At 44.1% G+C, this 26,626-nt stretch overlaps 1 protein-coding gene across 3 annotated transcripts; it reads right to left on the bottom strand.

The window, feature by feature from the left end:
- Window positions 1-598: 598 nt before the first annotated feature.
- Window positions 599-23,776, bottom strand: LOC131752488 (checkpoint protein HUS1). Of its 3 annotated transcripts, XR_010839428.1 has the most exons (9): window positions 23,302-23,551; window positions 22,580-22,707; window positions 22,305-22,481; window positions 13,689-13,796; window positions 12,590-12,664; window positions 9,566-9,665; window positions 6,561-6,704; window positions 2,031-2,150; window positions 599-861 (listed from the first exon to the last, which is right to left on the bottom strand). XR_010839428.1 is itself a non-coding variant. In XM_059056904.2 (8 exons), the coding sequence occupies exons 1-8, from the start codon at window positions 23,351-23,353 to the stop codon at window positions 779-781; spliced, it is 843 nt and encodes a 280-aa protein (XP_058912887.1). In that variant the 5' UTR covers window positions 23,354-23,776; the 3' UTR covers window positions 599-778. The 3 variants fall into 3 exon arrangements, 1 of the variants encoding a protein (XP_058912887.1); XM_059056904.2 differs by lacking the exon at window positions 6,561-6,704 and having other exon boundaries at window positions 23,302-23,776; XR_010839429.1 differs by lacking the exons at window positions 6,561-6,704; window positions 9,566-9,665.
- Window positions 23,777-26,626: the final 2,850 nt, after the last annotated feature.

Genomic DNA, 26,626 nt, shown 5'->3' with positions numbered 1-26,626 from the left:
ATGCAGACCTGCCAGGACCTGCACCAGCCGTGACGTCCAAACACAAATGTGGGTCCTCACTGACTACTGGCCCTGACCGAAGTCTCGTCTGCTTCTCCCCTCTCCAGAATGGCAGACCCAATGCACGGTGGAAGAAAGAACTGTGAGATGACAACTGCGACCACACCAGCCTCAGGGAGACACTGGGAGCTGGGGAAGCTGGACCACCTCACAGCACCACAAGGGGCCAACTCCAGTCTCCACGGGCGTCATGACAAGGCCGCACGCACTGCAGCCGGACCCCAGGATGCTCTGCGGGGTCCGCTCTGCGGGACAGAGGTGGCAGGAGGGCCGTCCTCACCTTCTTGAGCTCCAAGCACACGGAAACTTAAGTGCCCCACGTCTGTTCCCACAACGATATGCTGAGCTGGAGACAGTGACTTGGGGAAAAGTGCCAGGCTCAGCAAACATTATCTTTGCCAATTTTGATTACTACACCAACTCGAAACACAGGAGGATTTTTACAACTGTAATAAGAAAGTTTAAAGTCTGAATAAATAAATTTTAACTTTTCTTTTCAACGTCTTAAAGGCAAAACAAAGCAGACAGAATCAAGAAATAATATGAAGAAATGTTTATCCAACTGTGTTTCATTAATTCAATTTCTAGTTAAAATATTATAGAAAGGAAAAACAAAGTAAAAACACATAGACAGAGACAAATGACTTAGAACACATCACCCTACGGCCTCTTCGGGTCCAGACCAAGGTCCCTGAGCTCCCTGATCCCATAGGTGGGGTTATGACAACGCTGGGATGAAATACTGCAGAGAGACGTCTTCATGGAGCAGGTCAAAATGAACAATCTTGTTCTTCACAATATCTAGGCAGAGAGGAAATACATTTCTGTAGAGACCCATTCCGCACACACACTTTCAACCCTGAACACTGCAGCAGCTTCTCCCCCGAGCCTCTCCTGGAGCACCCAGGCCCTCCCAAGGTGACTGGTCTCCACTGTCCCAGCCGATGCCAAACCAGGGGCCTGGCCCAGGCCGGCTCACCTGCTGCCAAGGAACAGGCTAAGGTCTCCAAGGAAAAACCCGCAGGGCAGACTTCCCAGAAGCCACATGTACCCAAGTCACCATCCTTCCAGGAAAAAAGCAGCTTCCCATCAGCAAGTGCCCTGGCTGTGCTGAGAAGAGCCAAGCACGCGGGGCCTCGTTAGAGAGCAGGAGGCAGCCTGCAAGGGCAGGCACCATGCAGCCTACGGTGAGCGCCGAGGCATGGGGCCCAAGACCAAAAGGAGAAGCCAGACAAGAGGAAGAGGAGTGGCTGCAGCACAAAAGCAGCCCAGCTGCCAGGGCCACACCACCGAGGGCAGGGGCTGCAGGGGGAGCCATGGGGAAGGCCACACCTGAGGAAAGCTGGCTGAAGCTAGAACAAGCCAGGCAGCAGGAGAAAGGCAAACAAAGAGCACATGCCCAGGCTGCTGAGAGACCAGTCCCAGGAGAATGGGAGGTTGGGAAGGGACCCAGGGGACCAGCAGGGCACTTCAGGAGGCGTGCGGACACACAGAGGCAGCGGTGGAGACTGAGGGCGGCGGGGAGAGCTCCCCAGAGGCAGGCAGCGGAGCCAAAAACTGTTAAAAGTCGGGGCAGGGGGTCAGGAGGAAGCACAGATGACAAGACACCGGACTACTGCAACAAGCCAGGCTCAGACACAGTAAGGAAAGAAATGCTTTGAGATGGAAACTTAAATCCAAGCCCAGCGGTATGAGAGACTCCACATACGTAAGGTTAGAGGAACACAGCAAGACTGGGCTGGACGCCCCTGCCCACACGCAGCTTCTCTCCAGGTGCAGACTCACACGTGACACCAGGCAGAGCAGCCCAGACCATCAGCTGGGAAAACCCAAATACCCGACTACCCAGAAAACTGGAGTCCACCAGTGACCCAGCTGTTCCCTGCATTTACGAAACTGCACACAACGCCTAAGACTACAGTTGATTAAGGTACTTGAAGGGTGAAAAACGAATCAAAATGCAAACTTACTGCATGTGGCCTTTGTAGGATTTACTTGTTGTCCAGCAAGGAACTGTAGGAGCTTCCTAATGTCTATGTGCACTTCAGCCATTTGTTCTGAGTTTCTATCTTGAGAAGCATTTTCAGAAGCTAAAATGACAGAATATTTTAAGATACAATTATCTTCAAGTGGAACAGGGAACGCAGAGATCGTACGATGACTGTTTATGTAAATAAATGGTTTACATGACCAATCACTTTAGCAGCCTAGAGAAATACCGCATGACATAAATGCAATCACTCACTAAGCAAACATTTATTAAGCACTGACTCTTTTAAGATGCTATGCTACAATTATACTCCAATAAAGATGTTAAAAAAAAAAAAATGATGCTATGCTACAGGAATTCCCTGGCAGTCCAGTGGTTAGGACTCCATGCTTTCACTGCTGAGGGCCAGGGTTCGATCCCTGGTCAGGGAACTAAGATCCCACAGAAGTAACAGCCCCACAAAATCACTATGCTAATGTGCAGGGAATCTTCAATTATAGGGACCTGAAATATGACTCAATCTCTTCCTCAAGGTCAAAGAAAACAGTTTCTCTTAGAAACATATACAGGACTTCCCGGGTGGTCCAGTGGTTAGGACTCTGCACTTTCACTGCTGAGGGCCCATGTTCAATCCCTGGTCGGGGAACTAAGATCCCGCATACCTCATGGCATGACCCCAAAAACACCCCCAAAATAAAAAGGACCATATACACCTAAAGCAAGGCCTCTCATTATAAAGTGGAATGAATGGGAAGAAAACATCCTTTCATCTCTGGGAAGGTTTCAAAGACCCTCTTTGTTACTTACTAAAATAAACAAAATGAGGAACACCAAAATAAGTCATTTCATACAACTGCTGTCAAGGCTTTATTCACATGGATTTCACTCTGCTCCAAAAGCATGCCCGTCACTATAAAGTAAAATTCCCTCGCAATGGTAAGCTACAACGTGTCTCTAACAAGCAAACTGGTAGTAACGAATTTTAATTCTCAAAGTGGCAGGACCCTTATTAGATCTACTTTGGAACACACGGGTGACTAAAACGGCCTTCACAGAGCCAGCACCGTCCCCAGGGCCTCTGCCTCGCTCCCTGCTGGAGCTTCCCTCCCACGGCCTGCCCGCCACTGTGAGCTCCACAGCACAGGACTCTGATTCCTGAGCCAGTCTGCTCCACCACCCTCTCAGCCACTGCTTACTGAACTGATTCGCAGTCCCTACCACCTTGTATAAGACAAGAAATTTGATGATGCATGAAAAGCTAATATTTGCTAATATAATTCTGTAAGTACCAAAGAGAGTAGTAGGAAAAGTGGGTGGGGCTGGAGATAAGATAGTGGAGTAGGACTTGAGCTCACCTCCTTACCGCCTCTCATGAAAACACCAAAATCACAATTAACTGCTGAAAAACCATCAACAGAAAAAGAATAGAACCTACCAAAATGATATTCTACATCCAAAGACAAAGAAAAAGCTGCAAGGGGATGGTAGGAGGGGCACATTCACAATACAATCAAATCCTACACCAGTTGGGTGGGTGACACACAAACTGGAAAATAACTGTTATTGCAGAGGTTCTCCCAGAGGAGTGAGAATTCTAAGCCCCACATCAGGCTCCCCAGTCTGGGGGTCCAGCATTGGGAGGAGGATCCCCCAGAGCATGTGGCTTTGAAGGTCAGCGGGGCTTGAGTGCAAGAGCTCCACAGGACTGGGGAAACAGAGACTCCATTCTTGAAGGGTGCACACAAAGTCTCATGCACACCGAGACCCAGGGAAAAAAGCAGTGACTTCAGATCAGCCTGAGCCAGACCTGCCCGCTGGTGTTGGAGGGTCTCCTGAGGAAGGGGGGGCGGCTGTGGCTCACTTTTGTGGAGAAAAGGACACTGGTGGCAGAGGTAACACTGAATACTCATCGGCATGAGCTCTCCTGGAGGCAGCCATCTTGACACCAAGACCCGGATCCACCCAACAGCCTGTAGGCTCCAGTGCTGGGACACCTCAGCACAAACAACCAACAGGAGGAGGGAACGGCCCTGCCCATCAGCAGACAGGCTGCCTAGTCATCTTAAGTCAACAGCCGCCTCAAAACACACCCCTTCACAAGTCCCTGTGCACCAGATGGACAAGACCCAGCTCCACCTGACAGTGGGCAGGCACCAATCCCTCCCACCAGGAAACCTGCACAAACCTCTAGACCAGCTTCACCCACCAGGAGGCAGAAATCAGAAGCAAGAGGAACTACAATGCTGCAGCCTGTGAGATTGCAAACACGAAAAGTTAGACAAAATGGGACAGCAGAGGAATACGTTCCAGATGAAGAAACCAGATAAAACCCCAGAAGAACAACTACGTGAAGTGGAGATAGACAATCTACCTGAAAAAGAAATCAGAGTAATGACAGTAAAGATGTTTCAAGACCTCTGAAAAAGAATGGCGGTACAGACCCAGGAGAGACAAGAAATGTTTAACAAACAGCTAAAAGATATAAGGAACAGAGTGGAACAATTCAATAACTGAAATGAAAAATACACTAGAAGGAATCAATAGCAGAATAAATGAGGCAGAAGAACAGATAAGTGAACTGGGAGACCGAATGGTGGGAGATCACTGATGTGTAAGAGAATAAAGAAAAAAGAATGAAAAGAGATGAGGACAGTTTAAGAGACCTCTGGGACAATGTTAGAAACACCAACATTCCCGTTATAAATGTCCCAGAAGGAGAAGAGAGAGAGAAAGGGCCTGAGGAAGTATTTGAAGAGATAATAGCTGAAAACTTCCCTAACCTGGGAAACAAAAGTCACCCAAGTCCAGGAAGCGCGGAGTCCCATACAAGACAAACCCAAGGGGGAACTTGCCGAGACACACTGTAATCAAACTGACAGAAATAAAAGACAAAGAAAAAAATATTAAAGGCAACAAGGGAAAAGCAGCAAATAACGTACAAGGGGATCCCCATAAGGTTGTCAGCTTATTTCTCACCAGAAACTCTGCAGGCCAGAAGGGAGTGGTACAATGTATTTCCGTGACGAAAGGGAAAACCTACAACCAAGAATACCCAGCAAGGCTCTCATTCAGATTCAGTGGAGAAATCAAAAGCCTTACAGACAAGCAAAAAGCTAAAAGAATTCAACATCACCAAACCAGCTTTGCAACAAATGCTAAATGAAGTTCTCTAGGCGAAAAAGAAAAGGCCACAACTAGAAACGAGAAAATGAGGAATGGTAAAGCTCGCTGGTAAAGGCAAGCATACAGTAAAAGTAGGAAATCATCCACACACAAATATGACATGAAAACCAGCAATTGTGAGAAAACGAGAGTACAGTTTTGTATATATATAGCCCGCCATATCAAAACATCATGGGAACCGCAAACCAAAAATCTACAAGACATATACACACAAAAAAGAAAAAGGAATCCAAACACAACACTAAGGGCAGTCATCAAATTACATGAGAACAAAAGAGGAAGGGAAGAAAAAAGACCTACAAAAGCTAATACAAAACAATTAACAAAATGGCAATAAGAACATACATACTGGTAATTACCTTGAATTTAAATGGATTAAATGCTCCAATTAAAAGACATAGACTAGCTGAATGGATATGAAAACAAGTAACTAGAGGAAAAACAAACAAAACCCAAAGTTAGTAGAACGAAAGAAATCATAAAGATCACAGCACAAATACATGAACTACATATGAAGGAAGTAGAAAAGATCAATGAAACTAAAAGCAAGTTCTCTGAAAAGATAAACAAAATTGATAAACCTTTAGCCAGACTCATCAAGAAAAAAAGGGAGAGGATCCAAATCAATATTAGAAATGGAAAAGGAGAAGTTACAACGGACACCAAAGAAATACAAAGGATCATAAGAGACTACTACAAGCAACTATACGCCAATCAAATGGACAACTTAGAAGAAATGGAAAAATCCTTAGAAAGGTACAATCTCCCAAGACTGAACCAGGAAGAAATAGAAAATATGAAAAGACTAATCACGAGTACTGAAATTGAAACTGTGATTTAAAATCTTCCAACAAACAAAAGTCCAGGACCACAGGCGTGTTCTATCAAACAGAGAGAGGAGAGTTAACATCTATTCTTCTGAAACTCTTCCAAAAAGTTGCAAAGGAAGGAACACTCTCAAGCTCATTCTATGAGGCCACCATTACCCTGATACCAAAACCAACCAAAGATACCACAAAAAAAGAAAATTACAGGCCAATGTCACTGATAAACATAGACACAAAAATCCTCAACAAAATACTAGCAAAAATAATCCAACAACACGTTAAAAGGATCATACACTATGATCAAGTGGGATTTATCCCAGGGATGCAAAGAATTTTCAATATCCACAAATCAATCAGTGTGATATACCACATTAACAAAAAAATAGAAAAACCATATGATCATCCCAACATGCATTAACATATGCAGAAAAAGCTTTTGACAAAATTCAACACCATTTATGATAAAAACTCTCCAGAAAGTGAACACAGAGGAAACCTACCTTAACGTAATAAAGGCCATATATGACAAACCCACAGCTAACATCATAGTCAACGGTGAAAAGCTGACAGTATTTCCTCTAAGATCAGGTACAAGATAAGGATGTCCACTTCTGCCACGTTTTTCCAACATAGTTTTGGAAGACCTAGCCAGAACAATCAGAGAAGAAAAAGAAATAAAAGGGATCCAAATTGGAAAAAAAGTAAAACTGTCACTGTTTGCATATGACATGATTCTACACATAGAAAATCCTAAAGATGCTACCAGAAAACTACTAGAGCTCATCAATGAGTTCAGTAAAGTTGCAGGACACAAGATTAATACACAGAAATCTGTTGCATTTCTACACATGAACAACGAAAGATCAGAAAGAGAAATTAAGGGAACAATCCCATTTACCATTGCATCAAAAGAATAAAATACCTAGGAATAAACCTACCTAAGGAGGCAAAGACCTGCACTCCAAAAACTATAAGACGTTGATGAAAGAAATCAGAGATAACACAAACAGATCCTGGATTGGAAGAATCAAAATGACTATACCACCTAAGGCAATCTACAGATTCAATGCAATCCCCATCAAATTACCAATGACATTTTTCACAGAACTAGAACAAAACATTTTAAAATTTGGATGGGAACAAATAAGACCCCAAATAGCCAAAGCAATCTTGAGAAAGAAAAATGGACCTGGAGGAGTCAGGCTCTCTGACTTCAGACTATACTACAAAGCTACGGTCATCAAAACAGTATGGTACTGGCACAAAAACAGAAATACAGATCAATGGAATAGGATGGAAAGCCGAGAAATAAACCCACGTACCTGTGGTCAACTAATCTTTTATAAAGAATCCCAGAATATACAATGGAGAAAAGACAGTCTTCTTTGATAAGTGCTGCTGGGAAAACTGGACAACCACGTGTAAAAGAATGAAATTAGGACATTCTGTAACACCATACACCAAAATAAACTCAAAATGGATTAAACACCTAAATGTAAGACCAGACACTATAAAATTCTTAGAGAAAAACATAGGCAGAACACTCTTTGACATAAATCACAGCAATATCTTTGTGGAGCTAACCTCCTCAAGCAATGAAACAAAAATAAACAAATAATTAAACTTAAAAGCTTTTGCACAGCAAAGGAATCCATCAAGAAAATGAAAAGACAACCCAAAAATGGGAGAAAATATTTGCAAACGATACGACCAACAAGGGATTAATCTCCAAAATAAGCAAACAGCTCAAGCATCTCAGTCTCAAAAAACCAAACAATTCAATCAAAAAATGGGCAGAAGGGACTTCCCTGGTGGGGCAGTGGTCAGGAATCCACCTGCCGGCGCAGGGGACGTGGGTTCAAGCCCTGGTCCAGGAAGATCCCATATCCCATATCCCATATTCCCCGGAGCAACTAACCACAACTACTGAGCCTGTGCTCTACAGCCCACGAGCCACAACTACAGAGCCTGTGTGCCACAACTACTGAAGCCCACGCACCCTAGAGCCTGGTGCTCCGCAACAAGAGAAGCCACTGCAATGCAAAGCCCGCGCACCGCCACGAAGAGTAGCCCCTGCTCGCCACAACTAGAGAAAGCCCATGCACAGCAATGAAGACCCAACATGGCCAAAAATTAATTAAAAAAAAAAAAGGGCAGATGATCTAAAAAGACATTTCTCCAAAGACATACAGATGGCCAAAAAGCACATGAAAATATACTTCACATCGCTAACTACCAGACAAATGCAAATCAAAACTACAATGAGGTATCACCTCACACCAGTCAGAATGTCCATCATCAAAAAGTCTACAAACAATTAAATGCTGGAGAGGGTGTGGAGAAAAGGGAACCCTCCTATGCTGTTGGTAGCAAGGTATATTGCCATCGTGGTGTAGCCACTATGAAGAACAGTATGGAGGGTCCTTAAAAAACTAACAATAGAGCCACCATGTGATCCAGCAATCCCACTCCTGGGGGTATACCTGGACAAAACTGTAATTCGAAGATACATGCACCCCAATGTCCATTCCAGCACTATTTACAATACCCAAGACACAGAAGCAACCTGAATGTTCATAGACAGAGGAATGGATAAAGGAGTGGTACATACACACAAAGTAAAATTACTCAGCCATAAAAAAGAATGAAATAATGCCATTTGCAGCAACATGGATGGACACAGATATTATCATACTAAGTGAAGTAAGTCAGACAGAGAAAGACGAACATCATATGATATCTTTATATGTAGAATCTAAAAAAATGATACAAATGAACTCATTTACCAAACAGAAACAGATTCACAGACTTAGAAAACAAACTTACGGTGACCAAAGGGAATAGGTGAAGGGGAGGGATAGACCAGGAGTTTGGGATTAATGTGTATAAACCAGTATATATAAAATAAATGACAGGGACCTCCTGCACAGCACAGGAAACGACACTCAGTACTCTGTAATAACCTACACGGGAAAAGAATCAGGAAAAGAATATATATATAGAAGTACTACTGAATCACTCTGCCCTACACCTGAAACTAACACAACATTGTAAGGCAACTGTATTCCAACAATTAAAAAAAAAGAAAGAAAGAAAAACTTTTTACTTTTTTAATACACACACACAAAAGTAGGAGAAAATGAGAAGCGTCATCTACATTTCTGACTCCACCCCAAGTGAGAAACTACAGTCTTTGGGAGAAGGCACAGGAAGTGAAGAGCTGGAAGGGCTCTTGGAGACTGAGCCCAAGCCCAGGTTTTATGGATGAGGAATGAGGGAGCCCCAGGGCTCACCCTTCAGCCACTGGTGGAGGCACAGCTCCTCACGCCCAGGAGGCTCCCCTGCCCACCACACGGCACTAACAGGTGATCCAGCCCCATTATTTGTTCCCTTCCCGAGCATGAAACACAGGCACCCAAAGTTCAACCATTTTCCATCTAGAGACCTCAGTATGGTATGTCATCTGAAACAACAAAAGCAAAACATAACCAAGCAGGACACTTACCTAATGGAGGATTTTCAAGATCTTTAAAATGAGTTGTAACACACACTAGTTCAGTTTCTATTTTCAAGTTCAATTCTCCATTTAGATTTGCTTCAATAATCTGCAAATTGAGTATTTTACAGTGTTAAGAAAAGTAAAAAGTGAAAAGAAAGCGGACATCAGCTTCCAACACACCAGGTGACAAGGTAGCCCCCCAAAACCCAGTGCACTCCTGACAGCACCAAGCCCAACATGGCATCAGCAAGAAGACAAGGCCTGAGAGCCAGGGACTCAGAAATCCCCGGAGAGGAGCCCCTCCACGTGCAGAGCGCCGTGGGAAGACCTGAGAACAGGTGGGGCTGGGGGTCCCTGCTAGCAACTCTGACAACACAGACATTGTGTGACTCTTGCAAAATGGAGGTAGGAGAACCAGAAGAGAACGTGAAGTTAGATGCTCACCACCTGTCTTATCTTTATACATGGACCAAACCATCTATTACAACTGCCAATTCCACATACTCAGAAAGCGTTCAGAATACCAGGAGAACATAACCATCTACCTAAAAAGCAAACGCAGACACTGGGAAGTGAGATTTCCAAATCCAGAAAGGCCTGGAGATGCCGTCAGGTGTCCAGGACCCCAACAAGCTGCGGGGCCCCAGGGCCGCCGTGCTTTCCGCACTCAGAGGACAGCTGGGCGTGGCGACCAACCGCCTGGCCCCTACCGGCCACACCTCTCCCTGGCCCAGCAGCGCCTGGAGCTCACCCCAAGATCAGAGGGGCCCTTTTCTTTCAAGCTCCGCCCTCCACCAACCGACAGGGTCTCTAAACCGGACAGAATCTAGAAATAAAGTTCAGAGGAAGATATCGGTACCATGACACGCTTAAGATTTGGGTCATCTGCCCAGGGCACGCTGCATTTCGCCTTTTACCGTCGGTATCTGGCCATCTCTAAAGCCTGGCAGGTCTTCGGAGAGCCCGCGTGGCAGCGTGCAAGTCAGGACTCGGCTCGGCCAGCAATGCAAGACGGCCACCGAGCCGCCGCGCATGATGGCGGCTGTCTCACCCAGGAACCGCTCCAGAGGCGCAGCAGGAGGGGCGGAGGCCACGGGCGAGCGGAGCACGTGTCCCCCGCAGCAACAGCGTCCCTGCGCGCTCGCCAGAAACTCAGCCCGGCCCCACCGCGGACCTCCTGAACCACATGTGCGTTTGGTTGGAGGGGATCCCAATGCCTTAAAACCTGACGGAGCCTCCTGTCAGTCCACGCCTGTTTTTCTGCTCCTACCGGAGTCACACACGCAACCCACCCCCACTGGCCACGCCTCTCATCAAAGGAAGTAAGGTAAGGATGGCGTCTCAACAAGGGCCGCTGGGGCGTCTGACGGGACAGGGATACTTTTAACGTTTGAAGTCCTACTCATTTTCCTTAGTTCTCTTGCCTGTAATCTTCAGACACGGAATTCTGGGAACTCAAGTAGATCTCGTTATGCATTTGGCTACTCCAACTTTCCATATGCTTGATAACTTTCCATTTCGTATTTTGCAGTGCAGTAGCCACTTCCACAACATTCTCGCTTCTCAACACTCCAGGGAAGAGAAAAACCCCTCTGATGATTTTATCGAGGCGACTTTGCTGACTCATTTCCCTTGGACCAAAAGAACAAACAATGGGATCCTTGACTTAATCGCCCTGCCTTTTCTCGCCTGGGCCTCTCGAACCTCTCTGGAGGTCCCCAGGGTATCCTCAGAGAAAGCGCCCAGCCTGACAACTGGACCAACATCCAGGCAGGCACAGCAGAACACCCATGTCTGCCCAGGACACACTGCTTCATGCGAAGCCATCGTAAATTAAAGTGAAATCTGTAAAGAGTAAGTCACGAAAGACAATTACTCTCGAGCGAGCACACCTACGGCAATAAAACAGCCCATCGGCGTTTTCCAGGCTTCAGGAAACTTCTGTAATTCCAAAGATCTCTGGAAGCTAAGTTTCATTCCGGGTCCGTGCGCAAACACCCGTGACCCACGAGCTGACTGGCAACCCCACGGTGGGCAGCCGTCACGCAGAGACGGTTAAGACAATTGACCTTTTCAGGAAGCTGCCACTTCAGGAGGGGTTCCCGGGTGTTAGTAGGTAACTTACGTAGTGCTGAACAGAGCAGCTCGGCAGAGGAGGCGCTTACAGCCAGTGTGGTGGGAGAAGGCCTGGGAATTCTGAGGAGCAGTGAGAAGGGCTAAGTGCTTCCCAGGGGACAACGGGAGAGAAGCAGCCAAGCGTGAACGGCGGAGATGGGGCCCGGGAAGAAGCCGTGCTGTGGGAATGGACAAGAGTCTAGAGGGGTCCTGCAGGGAGCGGGGAGCCGTGTGGCAGGTAACCGGCCTGCAGACACCGGAGAGCAAAGGTTTCACCAGGTGGACAGGGGTTTCTATAATGAAACATCCAGGGACACAATCGAATGAGTTTTGGGGGTGAGTGAAGAACTCAGGAGAACCCCGGGAGGGAAGGAGAATGACCCACACAATCCCCCAACACCGTCACTGTCACATACAGCGTGTCATGACATTGGCAGAAAACCTTCACAGAAGTAAACGGGAAAGTGAACATGACCCTCGACCTGACCTAAGAGCTGCCTACAGGAAGAGGGGTGTGCCCCGGGGGATCTCGGTCCTGGCGCACGGAGACAGCTGGCAATGATCTGATGGCCAGCACCAACGATCATAAGAAAATACGTACATTATCACATAAAACATGTACTGTGCTGTCCAGAACATATGGAAAGAAAGCCAGGACTGTTGAATATATCCTTAACATACTAAGGGTAAATGCGAGTGAGGAAAGTTGAGAAGACCTAGAGCAAGTTGCTACGGGCACCTGTAAGACTGCAGGCTCTCAACAACCAGCCAGGCCCCCAGAGCCGGGGGGTGAGGACATGTGGACACCACATGGTGAATGGCAGGGCACCAAGCCTCCATCAGACAAGGCTCCTCCCAGGACACGCAGCCGAAACCACCCACTTGGGAGCTCTTTTCCAAGAAGTCAGGACTTACAAGGTGATTGCTGATGTTTTTCATCTTCTCCACAATGCTCTTCATAGTCTTCAGGACTGGTAAATAAATACTAACCTATAAAGCAAATGAGAAAAGTCAGCAGTACTGAAACATTAACATAACATAGTCAAGTACTGACAGGTGCTCATTACCTGTTTGCAATGTGTGTACGTGTAAAAGCTCTGGAATTTTGTTTTTAAATTGCCTGAATACAGGTCCTTCTTAAAATATAAAAAGAAAAACAATTCTACAACTTCACTCACTCATGCCTGCCTCTGGTGACATCAGTGACCATGTCCCTGCAGGCATTCCCTGGTTCCAAGAGTGCAGCCCTGCAGCCAAGATGCCCTGCACACGCCCCAGGGGACGAAGACTCGGCACCGGTGGAGGCCATCCTCCAGGGGTTCACGCCCAGGCTCAAGATCCGCCTCCTACTCTGTGCAGAAATACTGGGGGCCACTCTCTGCATCAGCGCCCAGACTGGGTCACAGCAGTACTTGGTACCATGCTGGCTTTTTCCCAGCAAAGATGTCTTCTAGTAAAAGCCAAGTAAATATTCCATTCACTGTATTTTCACGGCCTCTTCTTCAATAAATCGTGAGCAAGAGTTTGACCCTTGGGCATCATCTTTATTTCCAGTGGCTCTGGGACTCCTGTCAGAAATAAAGCAGGCTCTCCTTTTGGCTCTTACACACACCCTGGACATCACTCCTTACGAGACAAAGGAAAAAACCATGTTCAGTGAAACCCAAGCTGGTGCCTAGGACCGTTCGTTACTCCTGATAAATGCGATGGTCCTCCAAAATACTACCTTAGTTTTACTTAAGCGTTATTATTGGGCAAGACTTTCTCTCTCCTAACTGTAAAGAAATGTGGCATTTCTATTATGTAAACTGCTACTTTAGGATGTTTTATGTAAACAACTACAGACAAATACTGCAATTTTTTTTTCCTGGAGTGTCCTTTAAAAATGACTACCTCTTTTCAGGCACTATATAACTTTCAAATAAAACCTACGGCAAGACTTCATCTAAAGTCAGAGAATTCAGATCACACCATTTAATACGTGGTGAGTGACAGGACGCAGGGCATCACTCACATCAGCGTCTGGGACCGTCGGTTCTTGCAAGTCCTTCCACAGTTTTCTAGGAATAACCTTTACAGGGATGTCATGTGTCACAACACGACTACTGCTTGACACAGATAACTGCCAACAGAAAAATTAAAAATTATTTGTATCTCGTCAACACTTAAAAAAAAAAAAGAACTGAAAGACAAAAAAAGTTAATATGAAATCTAACCGGAATGTTCTCAATTCAACAAATATTTATGGAGTGCCTATCCAGCTTGGGGTCCTATTAGGAGCTGACAAGTGTGGTGAACAAGAATAAGATAAGGTTCCCTCTGTTCCAGAGGTACAGGTGGGTAAGGAAGGAAACACAAACTATACAAGCTGGGTGCACTACATATAATCACTACAGATTTGAAGAAAGCAAAACAGCGACCAGGTGAGCATGTGAGGAGGGTCTCAGAGTGGGAAGTCAGGAAAAGCTTCTCCGAGAGGTGATGTTTCAGGTAGGACCCGAACAGGATGAGCTGCCAGTCATGGGAAAATAGAGACGAGGGGGACAGTGTTCTCCCAGGCAGGGAGAAGAGCACATGTAAAGTCGTGAAGCACAAGCTGACTTGCTATGCAGAAGGGACCGAGAGACCGTTCCGTGTGCACAGGACACTCGTGTGCTGCTGGAAGGATAAAACTCAGCCTGTCTATGTGCAGGGGGCTCCTCTGATACTCCACAGACCAAAATATTCTGCACTTTAAGAAAGAAAAGCATGATATGTTACTCTTACTTTTCCTTAAGTAGCTTTAGAACCATACCACACTTATATTGTGAAGTGAAATACAGATTAGCTCTGAGAACTGCCTGACTGCAAAGAGCTGAGAAAAAGGAAGGAAGGTTGAGGAAGAGAGTGATCAAGACGGTGGAGGAGTAGGACGTGGAGCTCACCACCTCCCACAAACACATCAAAGCTACATCCACACGTGGAACGGCTCTCACAGAACATCTACTGAGACCTGGCAGAAGACCTCAGGCTTCAGAAAGCGCAAGAAAACCTCCACGCAACTGGGTAGGACGAAAGAAAAAAGAGAAAAACTGAGAGGGGAATTGGGATGGAACCTGTACCCCAGGGAGGGAGCTGTGAAAGAGGAAAGGTGCCCACACCCTGGATGTCCCCTCACAGGCAGGGAGATCAGCCTGGACAGAGGGGGAGCTTAGACCCTTGGAGGAGAATCCAGCAACCAGTTTACAGAAGGCAGAATGGAGAGAGACCTGCACAGACGGGAGATGCCACCGCCCTGCACTACCCAGCCTGAGACACGTGTCCGCCGGGGCGGGTGGGGGCTGGGTGCTGAAGCACAGGCTTCGGAGCTCAGACCCGGGGAAAGGACTGGGGTGGGCTGCCTGAAGGGGCTGGAGTGTGGTGTGGCCATGACCAAGGGTGTACCCGGGGCCCGTCAGAGAGGCAACGTGCCACTGTTGGAGGACGTGTGAAGGGAGGGGCGGGGCCGCCACAGGAGCTTCTTTCCACGTGCACGCGCACTCTCAGGCAACACAACACCACCTACGTGAGCTTCTGGGGCGGGCGTGAGCCACCGCTGCCGCTGAGAGTGTTGGGAGCGGGCGCCAGCTGCCACTGCCGTCGCAGGCTCCAGGAGCACATGCAAGCCGCTGCAGGCTCTGGGAAGACACACGAGCTGCTGTTGTGGGCTCTGGGTGGGCAGGTGCCAGCTGCCGCCACTGCTGAGAGCTCCAGGAGGGGGCAACAGCTTCCCTCACTGTTGCGGCTCCAGGAACATGCAAAAGCCACTGCATCTGCACACTCCCTATCAAGGAGATAGTGGGCAACACGTGCTGAGGAGAGGCAAAAGGCATCCATACTAAAAGCAGCCCTCGCACCAAAAATATTAAACCTACACAAGCTACACAGAGATGCTCCCGCATATAAGTAGCCTTCTAAGACCACAGTTGGTAACTGTTTCTCCTAAACGCAGAGAAAGAGAAATACAAGTAAAATGAAGAAGCAGAGGAACCACTCCCAGTTAAAAGACCAAGAGAGAATTCCCCAAAGGAACAAACAATGAAACAGACTTCTTCAGTCTAACAGAGAAAAAGTTCAAAAAGGTGGTAATGATAATAGTGAAGGTATTAAGAAAGGCTTTTGACAGAAGAGCAGATTACTGGAAAAAAGAACTAGAGACAACAAGGAGGAGCCAAGAAAAATGACAAAATTAATTTGCCAAGATGAAAGCTGAGCTAAAGGAAACGAATGACAGAATGAATAACAAAGAAGAACGAATAAGCGAGCTGGAAGACAGAATAATGGAAATCACTCAATCAGAACAACAGACAGAAAGCCAAAAGAAAAAAAAAAAGGAAAGCAAGATAAGAGATTTATGGGATAATATAAAGCATGCCAATCAATGCATAATACGGATTCCAGAAGGAGAAGAAAGAGAAAAGTGGATCGAAAATGTTTGAAGCAATTATGGCTAAAAGCTTCCCAAACCTAAAGAAGGAAACATATATCCAGGTACAGGAAGCACAGACGGTCCCAAGTAAGATGAACCCAAACAGACGTACACCAAGACACAATTAAAATGGCAAAAGTTAAAGAGAGGATTCTAAAGACAGCAAGAGAAAAACAAGGAGTTAATTACAAGGGAACCCCCATAAGGCTATCAGCTGATTTCACTATGGAAATGTTGCAGGCCAGAAGGGAGTGGCAAAATATATTCAAAGTCTTGAAAGGGAAAAAAATCTGCAGCCTAGAATACTCTACCCAGCAAGATGATCATTTAGAATAGGAGGAGAAAAAGTTTCTCAGACAAGCAAAATCTAAAAGAATACATATTTCTAAAAGAAATATGGAAAGGTCTTCTCTAAATAGAAAAGCAGCAACAAGCTATAGGAAAGAGGGAATAACAAATGGAAAGTAAATCACTTAAGCCAATATACAAATGAAAAAGAAAAAAAAAATTTAAATCTATTTGTGAAAGCGATGATATCCACAACAAACTACAAAAGAATAAACATGAAGACGTAAAAGAGAACATTAAAATCATAAAACGTAGGAGAGGAGAATTAGAAAATGTAGATTTAAAAAAAATGTGTTTGAGCCTACAATGACTATCAGTCCAAAGCAAGTAGATATAGAAAGTGGCTAACATACTTGAAAAACAGGGTAACCACAAATCAACAACATATGATAAATTCACAAAAACCAAAAAGAACAGAACACAAGCATAAAATAAAAGGAATCAAACCACAAAAAGAAAAACAAGAAGAGAAATAAAGGAACAAAGAAGAAACACAAAATCAATTGGAAAACAAGGTTTAAAATGGCAATAAATACACATTTATCAATAATTTCCTCAAATGTCAATAGACTAATGCTCCGATCAAAAGACAGAGTGGCCAACTAGATAAAAAAGAAGAGCTTGCAATATGCTGCCTACAAGAGACCCACTTAAGGGACTTCCCTGGCAGTCCAGTGGTTAAGGCTCGGTGCTTCTACTACAGGGGGCACAGGTTCGATCCCTGGTTAGGAACTAAGATCCCACACACAGCATGGCACGGTGGGGCCGAAAAAAAAAAACAACACTAGAGACCCACTTCAGGGCAAAAGAAACACAAAGATTGAAAGTGAGGGAATGGAAAAAGGTATTTCATGGAAAGGGAATTGACAAGAAAGTGGCAGTCACACTACTCGTATCAGACAAAATAGACTTTAAAACAAAGGCCATAAAGAAGGATAAATAAGGACAGTATATAATGATAAAAGGATCAATACAAGAGGAGGATTTTATACTCGTCAACATATATGCAACTAATATCAGAGCACCCAAATACATAAAACAAATACTAACAAACATAAAGGAAGAAACTGACAGGAATACATTAATAGTAGGAGACTTTAACACCTGACTTGCATCAGTGGACAGCTCTTTGAGACAGAAAATCAATAAGGCAACAGAGATCCTAAATGATACAACAGAACAGTTAGACTTAATTGTTATTTTGGGGACATTACATTAAAAAAACAAAATACACATTCTTTTCAAGTGCACATGGAACATTCTTTAGGACTGACCATATATTAGGGCACAAAACAAACCTCAACAAATTTAAGAGTATAAACATTATTTCAAGCATCTTTTCTGACCACAGTGGCATTAAAATAGAAATCAACCACAGCAAAAGAAATGAGAAAAAAAAACAATTACATGGAGACTAAACAACATGCTACTACGAAACCAATGGGTCAAGAAGGAAATCAAGAATGAAATTTAAAAATACCTTGAGTCAAATGACAATGAAAACACAACCATACAAAATCTAAGGATGCAGCAAAAGCAGTTCTTGGAAGTTCATAGCAATACAGGCCTTCCTCAGAAAACAAGAAAATCTCAAAAACAACCTAACCTACTGCCTAAAAGAATCAAAAAAAGAACAACACCTAAAGTCAGCAGAAGGAAGGAAATAATAAAGATCACAGGGGAAATAAATAAAATAGAGATTAAAAAAATAGAAAAAAATCAATAAAGCCAAGAGCTGGTTCTTTGAAAGGGTAAACAAAATTGACAAACGTCTGGACAGGATCACCAAGAAGAAAAGAGAGAGAAACCAAACAAAATAAGAAATGAAAAAGGAGAACTATCAACTGATACTGCAGAAAAAACCATAAGAGACTGCTATGAACAATTATATTTGAACAAATTGGACAACCTAGAGGAAATGGACAAATTTCGGGAAACATACAGCCCACCAAAAGATGAATCAAGAAGAAACTGATAATTTGAACAGACTGATCACTAGAAGTGAAATAAAATCTGTAATAATAAAAAAAAATTCCCTATAAACAAAAGTCAAGGATCAGGGCTTCCCTGGTGGCGCAGTGGTTGAGAGTCCGCCTGCCGATGCAGGGGACACGGGTTCGTGCCCCGGTCCGGGAAGATCCCACATGCCGCGGAGCGGCTGGGCCCGTGAGCCACGGCCGCTGAGCCTGAGCGTCCGGAGCCTGTGCTCCGCAACGGGAGAGGCCACAACAGTGAGAGGCCCGCGTACCTCAAAAAAAAAAAAAAAAAAAAAAAAAAAAAAAAAAAAAAAAAAGTCAAGGATCAGATGGCTTCACAGGCAAATTCTACCAAACATACAAAGAAGAGCTTTTACAGATCCTTCTCAAACTCCTCCAAAAGACTGAAGAGGAGGGAACACTCCCAAAGACATTCTATTAAGCCACCACAGACCCAATACCAAAACCAAAGATACCAGCAAAAATGAAAATTACAGGCCAATATCTCTGATGAATATAGATGCAAAAATTCTCAACAAAATATTACAAACCGAATCCAACAACACGTAAAACAATCAGACACCATGACCACGTGGGATTCATCCCAAGTTAACAAGGATGGTTCAACATAGGCAAACTGATGTTATACACCACATGAACAAAAGAAAAGACTGGGACTTCCCTGGTGGTCCAGTGGTTAAGACCCCATGCTTCCACTGCAGGGGCATGGGTTTGATCCTGGTCAGGGAACTAAGTACCGCATGCCACACAGCACAGCCAAAAAATTTTTTAAATTTAAAAATTTTTAAAAAGAACAAAAGAAAAGACAAAAACCACATGATCATCTCAATGGATGCAGAAAAAGCATTTGAAAAAAATTCAACATCCACTCATAATAAAAACTCTTACCAAAGTGGGTATAGAGGGAACATACCTCAACGTAACAAAAGCTATTCATGACAAACCCATAGCCAATATAATAACAGTGAAAAGCTGAAAGCCTATCCACTAAAATCTGGATAAATACAAGGATGCCCACTCTCACCACTTCTATTCAACATATTACTGGAAGTGTTAGCCACAGCAATCAAACAAGAAATAAAAGGCAACCAAATTGGAAGGGAAAAGGCAAAACTGTCATTATATGTAGATGACATGACGTTACACATAGAAAATCCTAAAGACTTGACACAAAAACTACTAGAACTGATAAATGAATTCAGCAAGGTAGCAGGGTACAAGATTAACATACAGAAATCTGTTGCATTTCTTTACACTAACAATGAAATATCAGAAAGAGAAAGTAAAAAAAAAAAAACCTTTTAAAATCACATCAAAGAAAATACTTAGAAATAAACCTGACCAAGGAGGTGAAAGACTTACATGCTGAGAACTATAAAACATTAATAAAGGTAATTAAAGATGATTCAAAGAAATGGAAAGATATCTCAGGCTCTTGGATTGGAAGAATTAATATTGTTAAAATGGCCATACTAAGCAAAGCAATCTACAGATTTAATGCAATCCCTATCAAATTACCCATGACATTTTTCACAGAACTAGAACAAATAACCCTAAAATTCATATGGAACCATAAAAGACCTAGAATTGCCAAAGCAATCCTGAGGAAGAAGAACAAAGCAGGAGGCATAACCCTCCCAGACTTCAGACAATACCACAAAGCTACAGTAATCAAAACAGCATGGTACTGACACAAAAAAACAGCCATATGGATCAATGGAACACAACAGAGAGCCTAGAGATAAACCCACACACCTACAGTCAATTAATCTTTGCGACAAAGGAGGCAAGAAGATACAATGGGAAAAAGACAGCTCCTTCAGCAAGTGGTGCTAGGAAACTTGGACAGCTGCATGTAAATCAATGAAGTTAGAACACATCCTCACAGCATACACAAAAATACACTCAAAATGGCTTAAAGATTTAAATGTTAAGACATGACACCACAAAACTCCTAGGAAAGAGCATACACAAAACATTCTCCGACATAAATCATAGCAACATCTTCTTAGGTCAGTCTCCCAAGGCAATAGAAATAGAAACAAAAACAAACAAATAGGACCTAATCAAACTTACAAGCTTTTGCACAGCAAAGGAAACCATAAACAAAACAAAAAGACAACCCACAGAATAGGATAAAATATATACAAATGATGTGACTGACAAGGGATTAATTTTCAAAATATACTACAATGAGGTACCACCTCACACCAGTCAGATGGCCATCATTAAAAAAAATCTACAAATAACAAATGCTGGAGAGGGTGGGGAGAAAAGGGAACCCTCCTCTACTGTTGGTGGGAATGTAAGTTGGTGCAGCCACTATGGAGAACAGTATAGAGGTTCCTCACAATACTAAAAATAGAATTACCATATGACCCAGCAATCCCACCCCCGGACATATATCCAGACAAAACTATAATCCAAAAAGATGCATGCACCCATATGTTCATAGCAGCACTATTTACAATAGCCAGAACATGGAAACAACCTAAATGTCCATTGACAGATGAATGGATAAAGAACATGTGGTATATATAAACATACAATGTTATAATACTCAGCCATAAAAAAAGAATGAAATAATGCCATTGCAGCAACATGGATGGACCTAGAGATTATCATACTAAGTGACTAAAGTCAGAAAGAGGAAGACAAATACCATATGGTATCACTTATATGTGAAAACTAAAACATAACACAAATGAACCTACCTTTGAAACAGAAACAGACTCACAGACATAGAGAACAGGCTTGTGGTAGCCAAGGGGGAGAGTGGGTGGGGTAGGGAAGGACTGAGAGTTTGGGGTTAGCAGATGCAAACTATTACATACAGAATGGATAAACAACAAGGTCCTACTGTATAGCACAGAGAACCATATTCAATACCCTGAGATACACCATAATGGAAAAGAATATTAAAAAAAGAATGCATACATACGTAGAACTGAGTCACTTTGCTGTACAGAGAAATTAACACAACGTTGTAAATCAACTATATTTCAACTAAAAAAAAAGTTGAGAAATCCTCTTCCATAAAGAGCATTAAACTGAATACAACACTCACCAGAAAAATAAAGTCCACAAATGACATAAGGAGGAGAGGTGCCAGGATGAGGGAAGGCCACGGAGGAGGCAGCACTGGTGCTAAAGAAAGTTAAGGCTTCAAAGAGTAAGAGGAGAGACTCCAAGTAGAAGAGCCAACATCACCAAAGCCTGGGAGTTGGGAAAGAACGGGACACACCTGGGGAACCACTCGGAGGGCAGGTGTTTGCAATTTGGCTCTACAATGGGTTGGGCCACAGGTGAAGGGCTTTGGACAGTAAGCTGGAAACATGAACTTCATTCTGTGAGCAATGACAGCCTGTGGGGTGCATGTGTCCTGAGGAGAGCTGCACATTGGATTCATCTGGTAGTGGCGGGGAAGAAAGAGGTATCCTTCGAGAACCAGAGGTCATTTTCAAGGTGTTAGCAGCAGAGGTGTGGGAGAAGGGAGGGACACACAAATGCTTCAACAGTGAAAACGGAGAGAAACCATGGTTTCTAGACTAGGTGACAAAACCAATAAAAGAAATGTAGATGCTGGGATATGCAGATATGAGAAGAAAGATGCAGAAGTGTTATTTCATAGGAAAAGCAGTATCCTCGTTGAATATTATGGGATCACAATGCTATTTAAATATGAGGAGGACCTGACTCCAATGGAAAACAAATACTGATGTGCAGATCTTTCATTTTAATAAAACCAATTAGCTTTCCACATACTGTTAGAAAACCTAGGCTTATAACTACTTTTGAATCCTCTAGGAAGTTTCAGAAACACTCCCGTCGTACTCACCAGCTCTATAGAAACTGTGAGGCAGGGAAAATGTTTATTAGTCAGCTTGATTTTCAAGGTTCGGGCATTCTGGGCAGTTTTCAAGGCTCGAGATAAATTTTCCGATGTTAGCTCTAAATAAATCGCATTGTTTTCTGCGGAGACACCTTCCATTTGAAATTCGCTGAAGAAGTTCTCCTAAGGGAAGAAAAGGGAGGACGTCTGTGCTCTTTCGGCGGCATTCGTGGCGGGCGGGGGTGGGGGCGGTTTGCAGGCCTCTCAGAGCCTCCGCTCACCTGCTCCAGCTCACACCACATGCTCACCCCTCCATTGGCCACCTTGTCAGAGAGGACGAAGTTCAACTTCTCCGGGCTGATACGCAGAGTGCAGGTTTTGGCAAGCTTGGCTATCATGTTACTGACTCCTACAGCGAAGGATTCGAGTAAGGAATTACTAAGAAGCATGCCAAGTATCCCAGACTCTAACTTAGCTCGCAGAACTCCCTGTTCGGCCCGACGAGCTGGCCGGTGGGAAAATCACGTTTCCGCTGGTGCCCACCGGGAAGCCTTTAATGCCTCCAACAACCGTGCGCGGTTCGCATCACCAGCCATCAGGGCCGGAATAAGGAAACCGCGATTCGGAAGTGAACTGGCGCCGACTGGCCGCCTTCATCCCTCCCACGTCCACTCGGGGCCGCCGGGTGCTGTAGGGATCGCGGCAGGGCCAGGCGCCGCAGGGGGCGGGGGAACCAACGGGGCCGGGCTGTGAAAGACGGTCTGCGCCAGATAAAGGTGTCTGTGCCGCCGGCGGCCGGGTAAAGAAAAGACACGAGATAGGACTCAAGCCTCAGGGACAACCCCCGGCACCTGCGCCCGCCCCATCCTCCAGCGGCCCGCCAGCCCAGCGCGGCCCCATCCTCCTCGCGGGGCCCCGGCCGCTTGCACTGCCCCTTCCGGGCCTCCCGCCCTCCCCTCTGCCCTCCTCCCCGCCGCCCGGGGCCGACGCGGCCCCGACTCACGCGTGAAGTTGTTCAGACAGGCCGCATCCACGAGCTTAGCCCGAAACTTCATGGCGCGACGCAGCCCACGCGGGGCGCCCGTACGCGGCCCGCTCCAGGGACCCCAGCCTTACGCTGCCCGCCGGAAACGCCACCGCGGGCCTGGGTTCCGCCTGGCTCGGCCGTACGCCCGCCCGCGGAGGAGAGGAGGGCTTTCGGGTCGCGCCCCTGGGGTGACGCGACCTTTGCCGGAAGTCATGCGTCCTCTGCCCGCAGGTGCCGGAAGTCACGTGTCCTCCGCCCGCAGGTACCGGAAGTGGTTCTGAAGATTTGAAGTGTGAGCTTCGTGATCCCTATTTCCAGTTCTCCATTACAGCATGAGAAATAACATCAATCCCTTATTTAGAAAGTATTGAGTAGAGTTACCGCTTAAATACACACGTCTATGGGATAGGGGAGCTTTAGAACCTCCCTCGGCTCAGACGTTCGCACTAGTACCTCAGAGGTGCAGGACCACGTGGGATGATGCTGTGAAATTGTTTCAAATTTAAACTTTTAAACTGTGCAAAACGCAGGATGTTTAAAGAACACTGATGTTAAGTGTTAATTTTGTAGTCTTATCTCAAGATGAACTTCACCAGAGCCTGTTAAAAAAAAATCTCACAGTAGAGGGGCTTCCCTGGTGGCGCAGTGGTTAATAAAAATCCGTCTGCCGATGCGGAGGCCACGGGTTTGAGTCCTAGTCCAGGAAGATTCCCACATGCCATAGAGCAACTAAGCCCGCGTGCCACAACTACTGAAGCCCGCACGCCTAGAGCCGGTGCTCTGCAACAAGAGAAGCCACGGCAGTGAGAAGCCCACGTGCACTGCACCAAAAGGCCCCATGCAGCAAGAAAGACCCAACGCAGCCACTAATTAATTAATTAATTAATTTTAAAAAAATCTCACCGCAAAAATGACATAAATGATGTGGTAGAATTTTGAAAAACAAAACGAGAAATAGAACAATTGACTCCAACTTGGTTTTTCAGAGACAAGATTGTCCATGTTAAGAATGTTTTATTTTTAATGTGCTTTGCAAATAGAAACCTACAACCTTGTTTTTACCTTGGTGTATAGAACCAAGGTATGATAAACAGTAAAAACAGATCCTTTTAAAAGTGCAAAATACGAAAATTACAAGCAGTTCTGCCTATTTTAAGACTATAACATGAAGTTAGACTCCAGTCTACATTTTTACAAGTGTTTGCCAAGCCAAACGTGATTAATGTCACATTTAAATTTTTTAGTAAGAAAACATGCTTTTTAGTACTTCACAAGTTAATTTTAAAGTAGATACATCATTAAATGAGGTGGTTGCTATGGAGGTCATGAATATGATTAAATACTAAGTAAGCTTTGTAAACAGTGTTTCATAATATATTGATATTTACTTCAAATCACTTATTTTTTTGCCATAAGATAAGAAAACCGATTTGTTTAGTCATAACAACATCAGTGGTGTTGGGTGTTGTGGGGAAAATTGTCTAACCATGGATGATGAGTTGTTTTGTTCAAGAGGAAAAAAATTAAAGCTCTTTGGCAATATTAACAAAAAAAAAGATTTAAAAAAAAATTTCCTAAGAAGATATGTGAGTATACATTCTGCACAAAGGCCCAAATAATATACGGAATTTTGACCCAACAAATATAAAATTAAGTTGCAGTGATCTTTTCTTGAAAGATAACAGGAATCTTATGTTTTCTTGCAGTTTTCTTAAATAGGTTTGATAAATTAATAATTCAGGCTAAGCCTGTCATTAGGACTCAAGTGCTATTGTTCTTGGTTCCCATTCTTGAAAGAGTAGCAAAGATTGGTGGTCCAGAAACTAGATAACAGTCTTTGGTACAGGGAGAATTGGCAAACTTAAAGCATTTGAAATGATTAGAAATGTATTTGGATCAATTTTACCAAAGTAAACTAATTTATATTTTGATATCTCTCTAATTACAGGTATTAGGTGATAATCCATACATACTTAATGAACTGAGTTGAATTTCATTACACTAATGAGGCTGTGTCTTGCTTCAGTCTTTTGGACCTTTTTGCTGTGGTTTGCTCTGTGCCGTACCATCTCTCAGAGAGGCATGCCATCCTGGATCCATCTTTATTTATGAAGGTCATAATCCATATGATAATAAGATTATAAATCAATAAAAGTGGACTTTTTGCATGCTTCTTAGAAAAAAATAATCATTCAATAATTTCAGTATTGATAATTAAATATATTGACACTACTTCCCTACATTTCTTCTAAACGTTTTGAAGGCAAGGAATGAGATCACCAGAGCTCTCTAGAAGCCTGTGTGGTACTGATTTTTCTAATGCAATGTGTAGTCATATTGTTGTCTGTCTAGCTAATACATAGTATTCTAATGTATATGATTATAAGATCCGGGGAGCAGTGCTGATGTTATATCCATATAAGAAAATATTATCCAGCAATTAAAAGTATGAAGTACTGACACATTATAGCATACATGAACCTTGGAAATATTATGCTGAGTGAAAGAAGCCATTCACAAAAGACCAGGAGTTCCCTGGTGGCACAGTGGTTAGGAATCCGCCTGCCATTGCAGGGGACACGGGTTCGAGCCCTGGTCCAGGAAGATCCCACATGCCACAGAGCAACTGGGCCCGTGCGCCACAATTACTGAGCCTGCGCTCTAGAGCCCGCAAGCCACAACTACTGAGGCCTCCGTGCCTAGATCCCACGCACCGCAACAAAGAGTAGCCCCCACTCACTGCAACTAGAGAAAGCCTGTGTGCAGCAACGGAGACCCAATGCAGCCAAAAATAAATAAATAAATAAATTAAAAATAAAATAACCAAAAGACCACGTATTATATGATTCCATTTTATCTAAAATATCCCAAATAGGGAAACCTACAGGTACAAAGTGGATTAGTGGTTGTCAGTGGCTGGGGGAGTGAGGTGGGGGATGGGAAGTGACAGCTAAGGGGTGCAGGCTTTCTCTGGAGAATAGTAAAAATATTCTAAAATTGATCATGTTGATGGTTACACAACTCTGTGAATATACCAAAAGCCACTAAGTGTACACTTTGCATGACTGAATCGCCAGAGTGTGAATTATATCTCAATAAACCTGTTTGTTTTTTTTTAAGTTAAGACATAAACATTTTGGGAGAATGGGAGAGGAATGGAAGAGAACTAATCTCCATTTTCCATTAGAGGAAGTCAGTAGATAATAATCAAACCTGAAAAATCAAGGAATGACAGTAAATGCAAATATGAAGGCAGTAATGACATAAGCAGCTAAAACTGTTGCAAGTGGAAGCTTCCAGA

Source organism: Kogia breviceps, chromosome 3, assembly GCF_026419965.1.
Source record: "Kogia breviceps isolate mKogBre1 chromosome 3, mKogBre1 haplotype 1, whole genome shotgun sequence".
In the NCBI taxonomy this organism is placed as follows: Eukaryota; Metazoa; Chordata; class Mammalia; order Artiodactyla; family Physeteridae; genus Kogia; species Kogia breviceps.
This window is presented reverse-complemented; position numbering and strand designations above follow the sequence as displayed.

What these genes read in the sequence shown, in the direction of transcription:
- LOC131752488 (XM_059056904.2), bottom strand. Translation starts at nt 23,353, where the DNA reads ATGAAGTTTCGGGCTAAGCTCGTGGATGCGGCCTGTCTGAACAACTTC. An exon ending in TGTGGTGTGAGCTGGAGCAG is followed by an intron (nt 22,482 to 22,579) that starts GTGAGCGGAGGC and finishes TTCTTCCCTTAG; the next exon opens with GAGAACTTCTTCAGCGAATT. An exon ending in TCCTACAAAGGCCACATGCA is followed by an intron (nt 862 to 2,030) that starts GTAAGTTTGCAT and finishes CTCTCTGCCTAG; the next exon opens with ATATTGTGAAGAACAAGATT.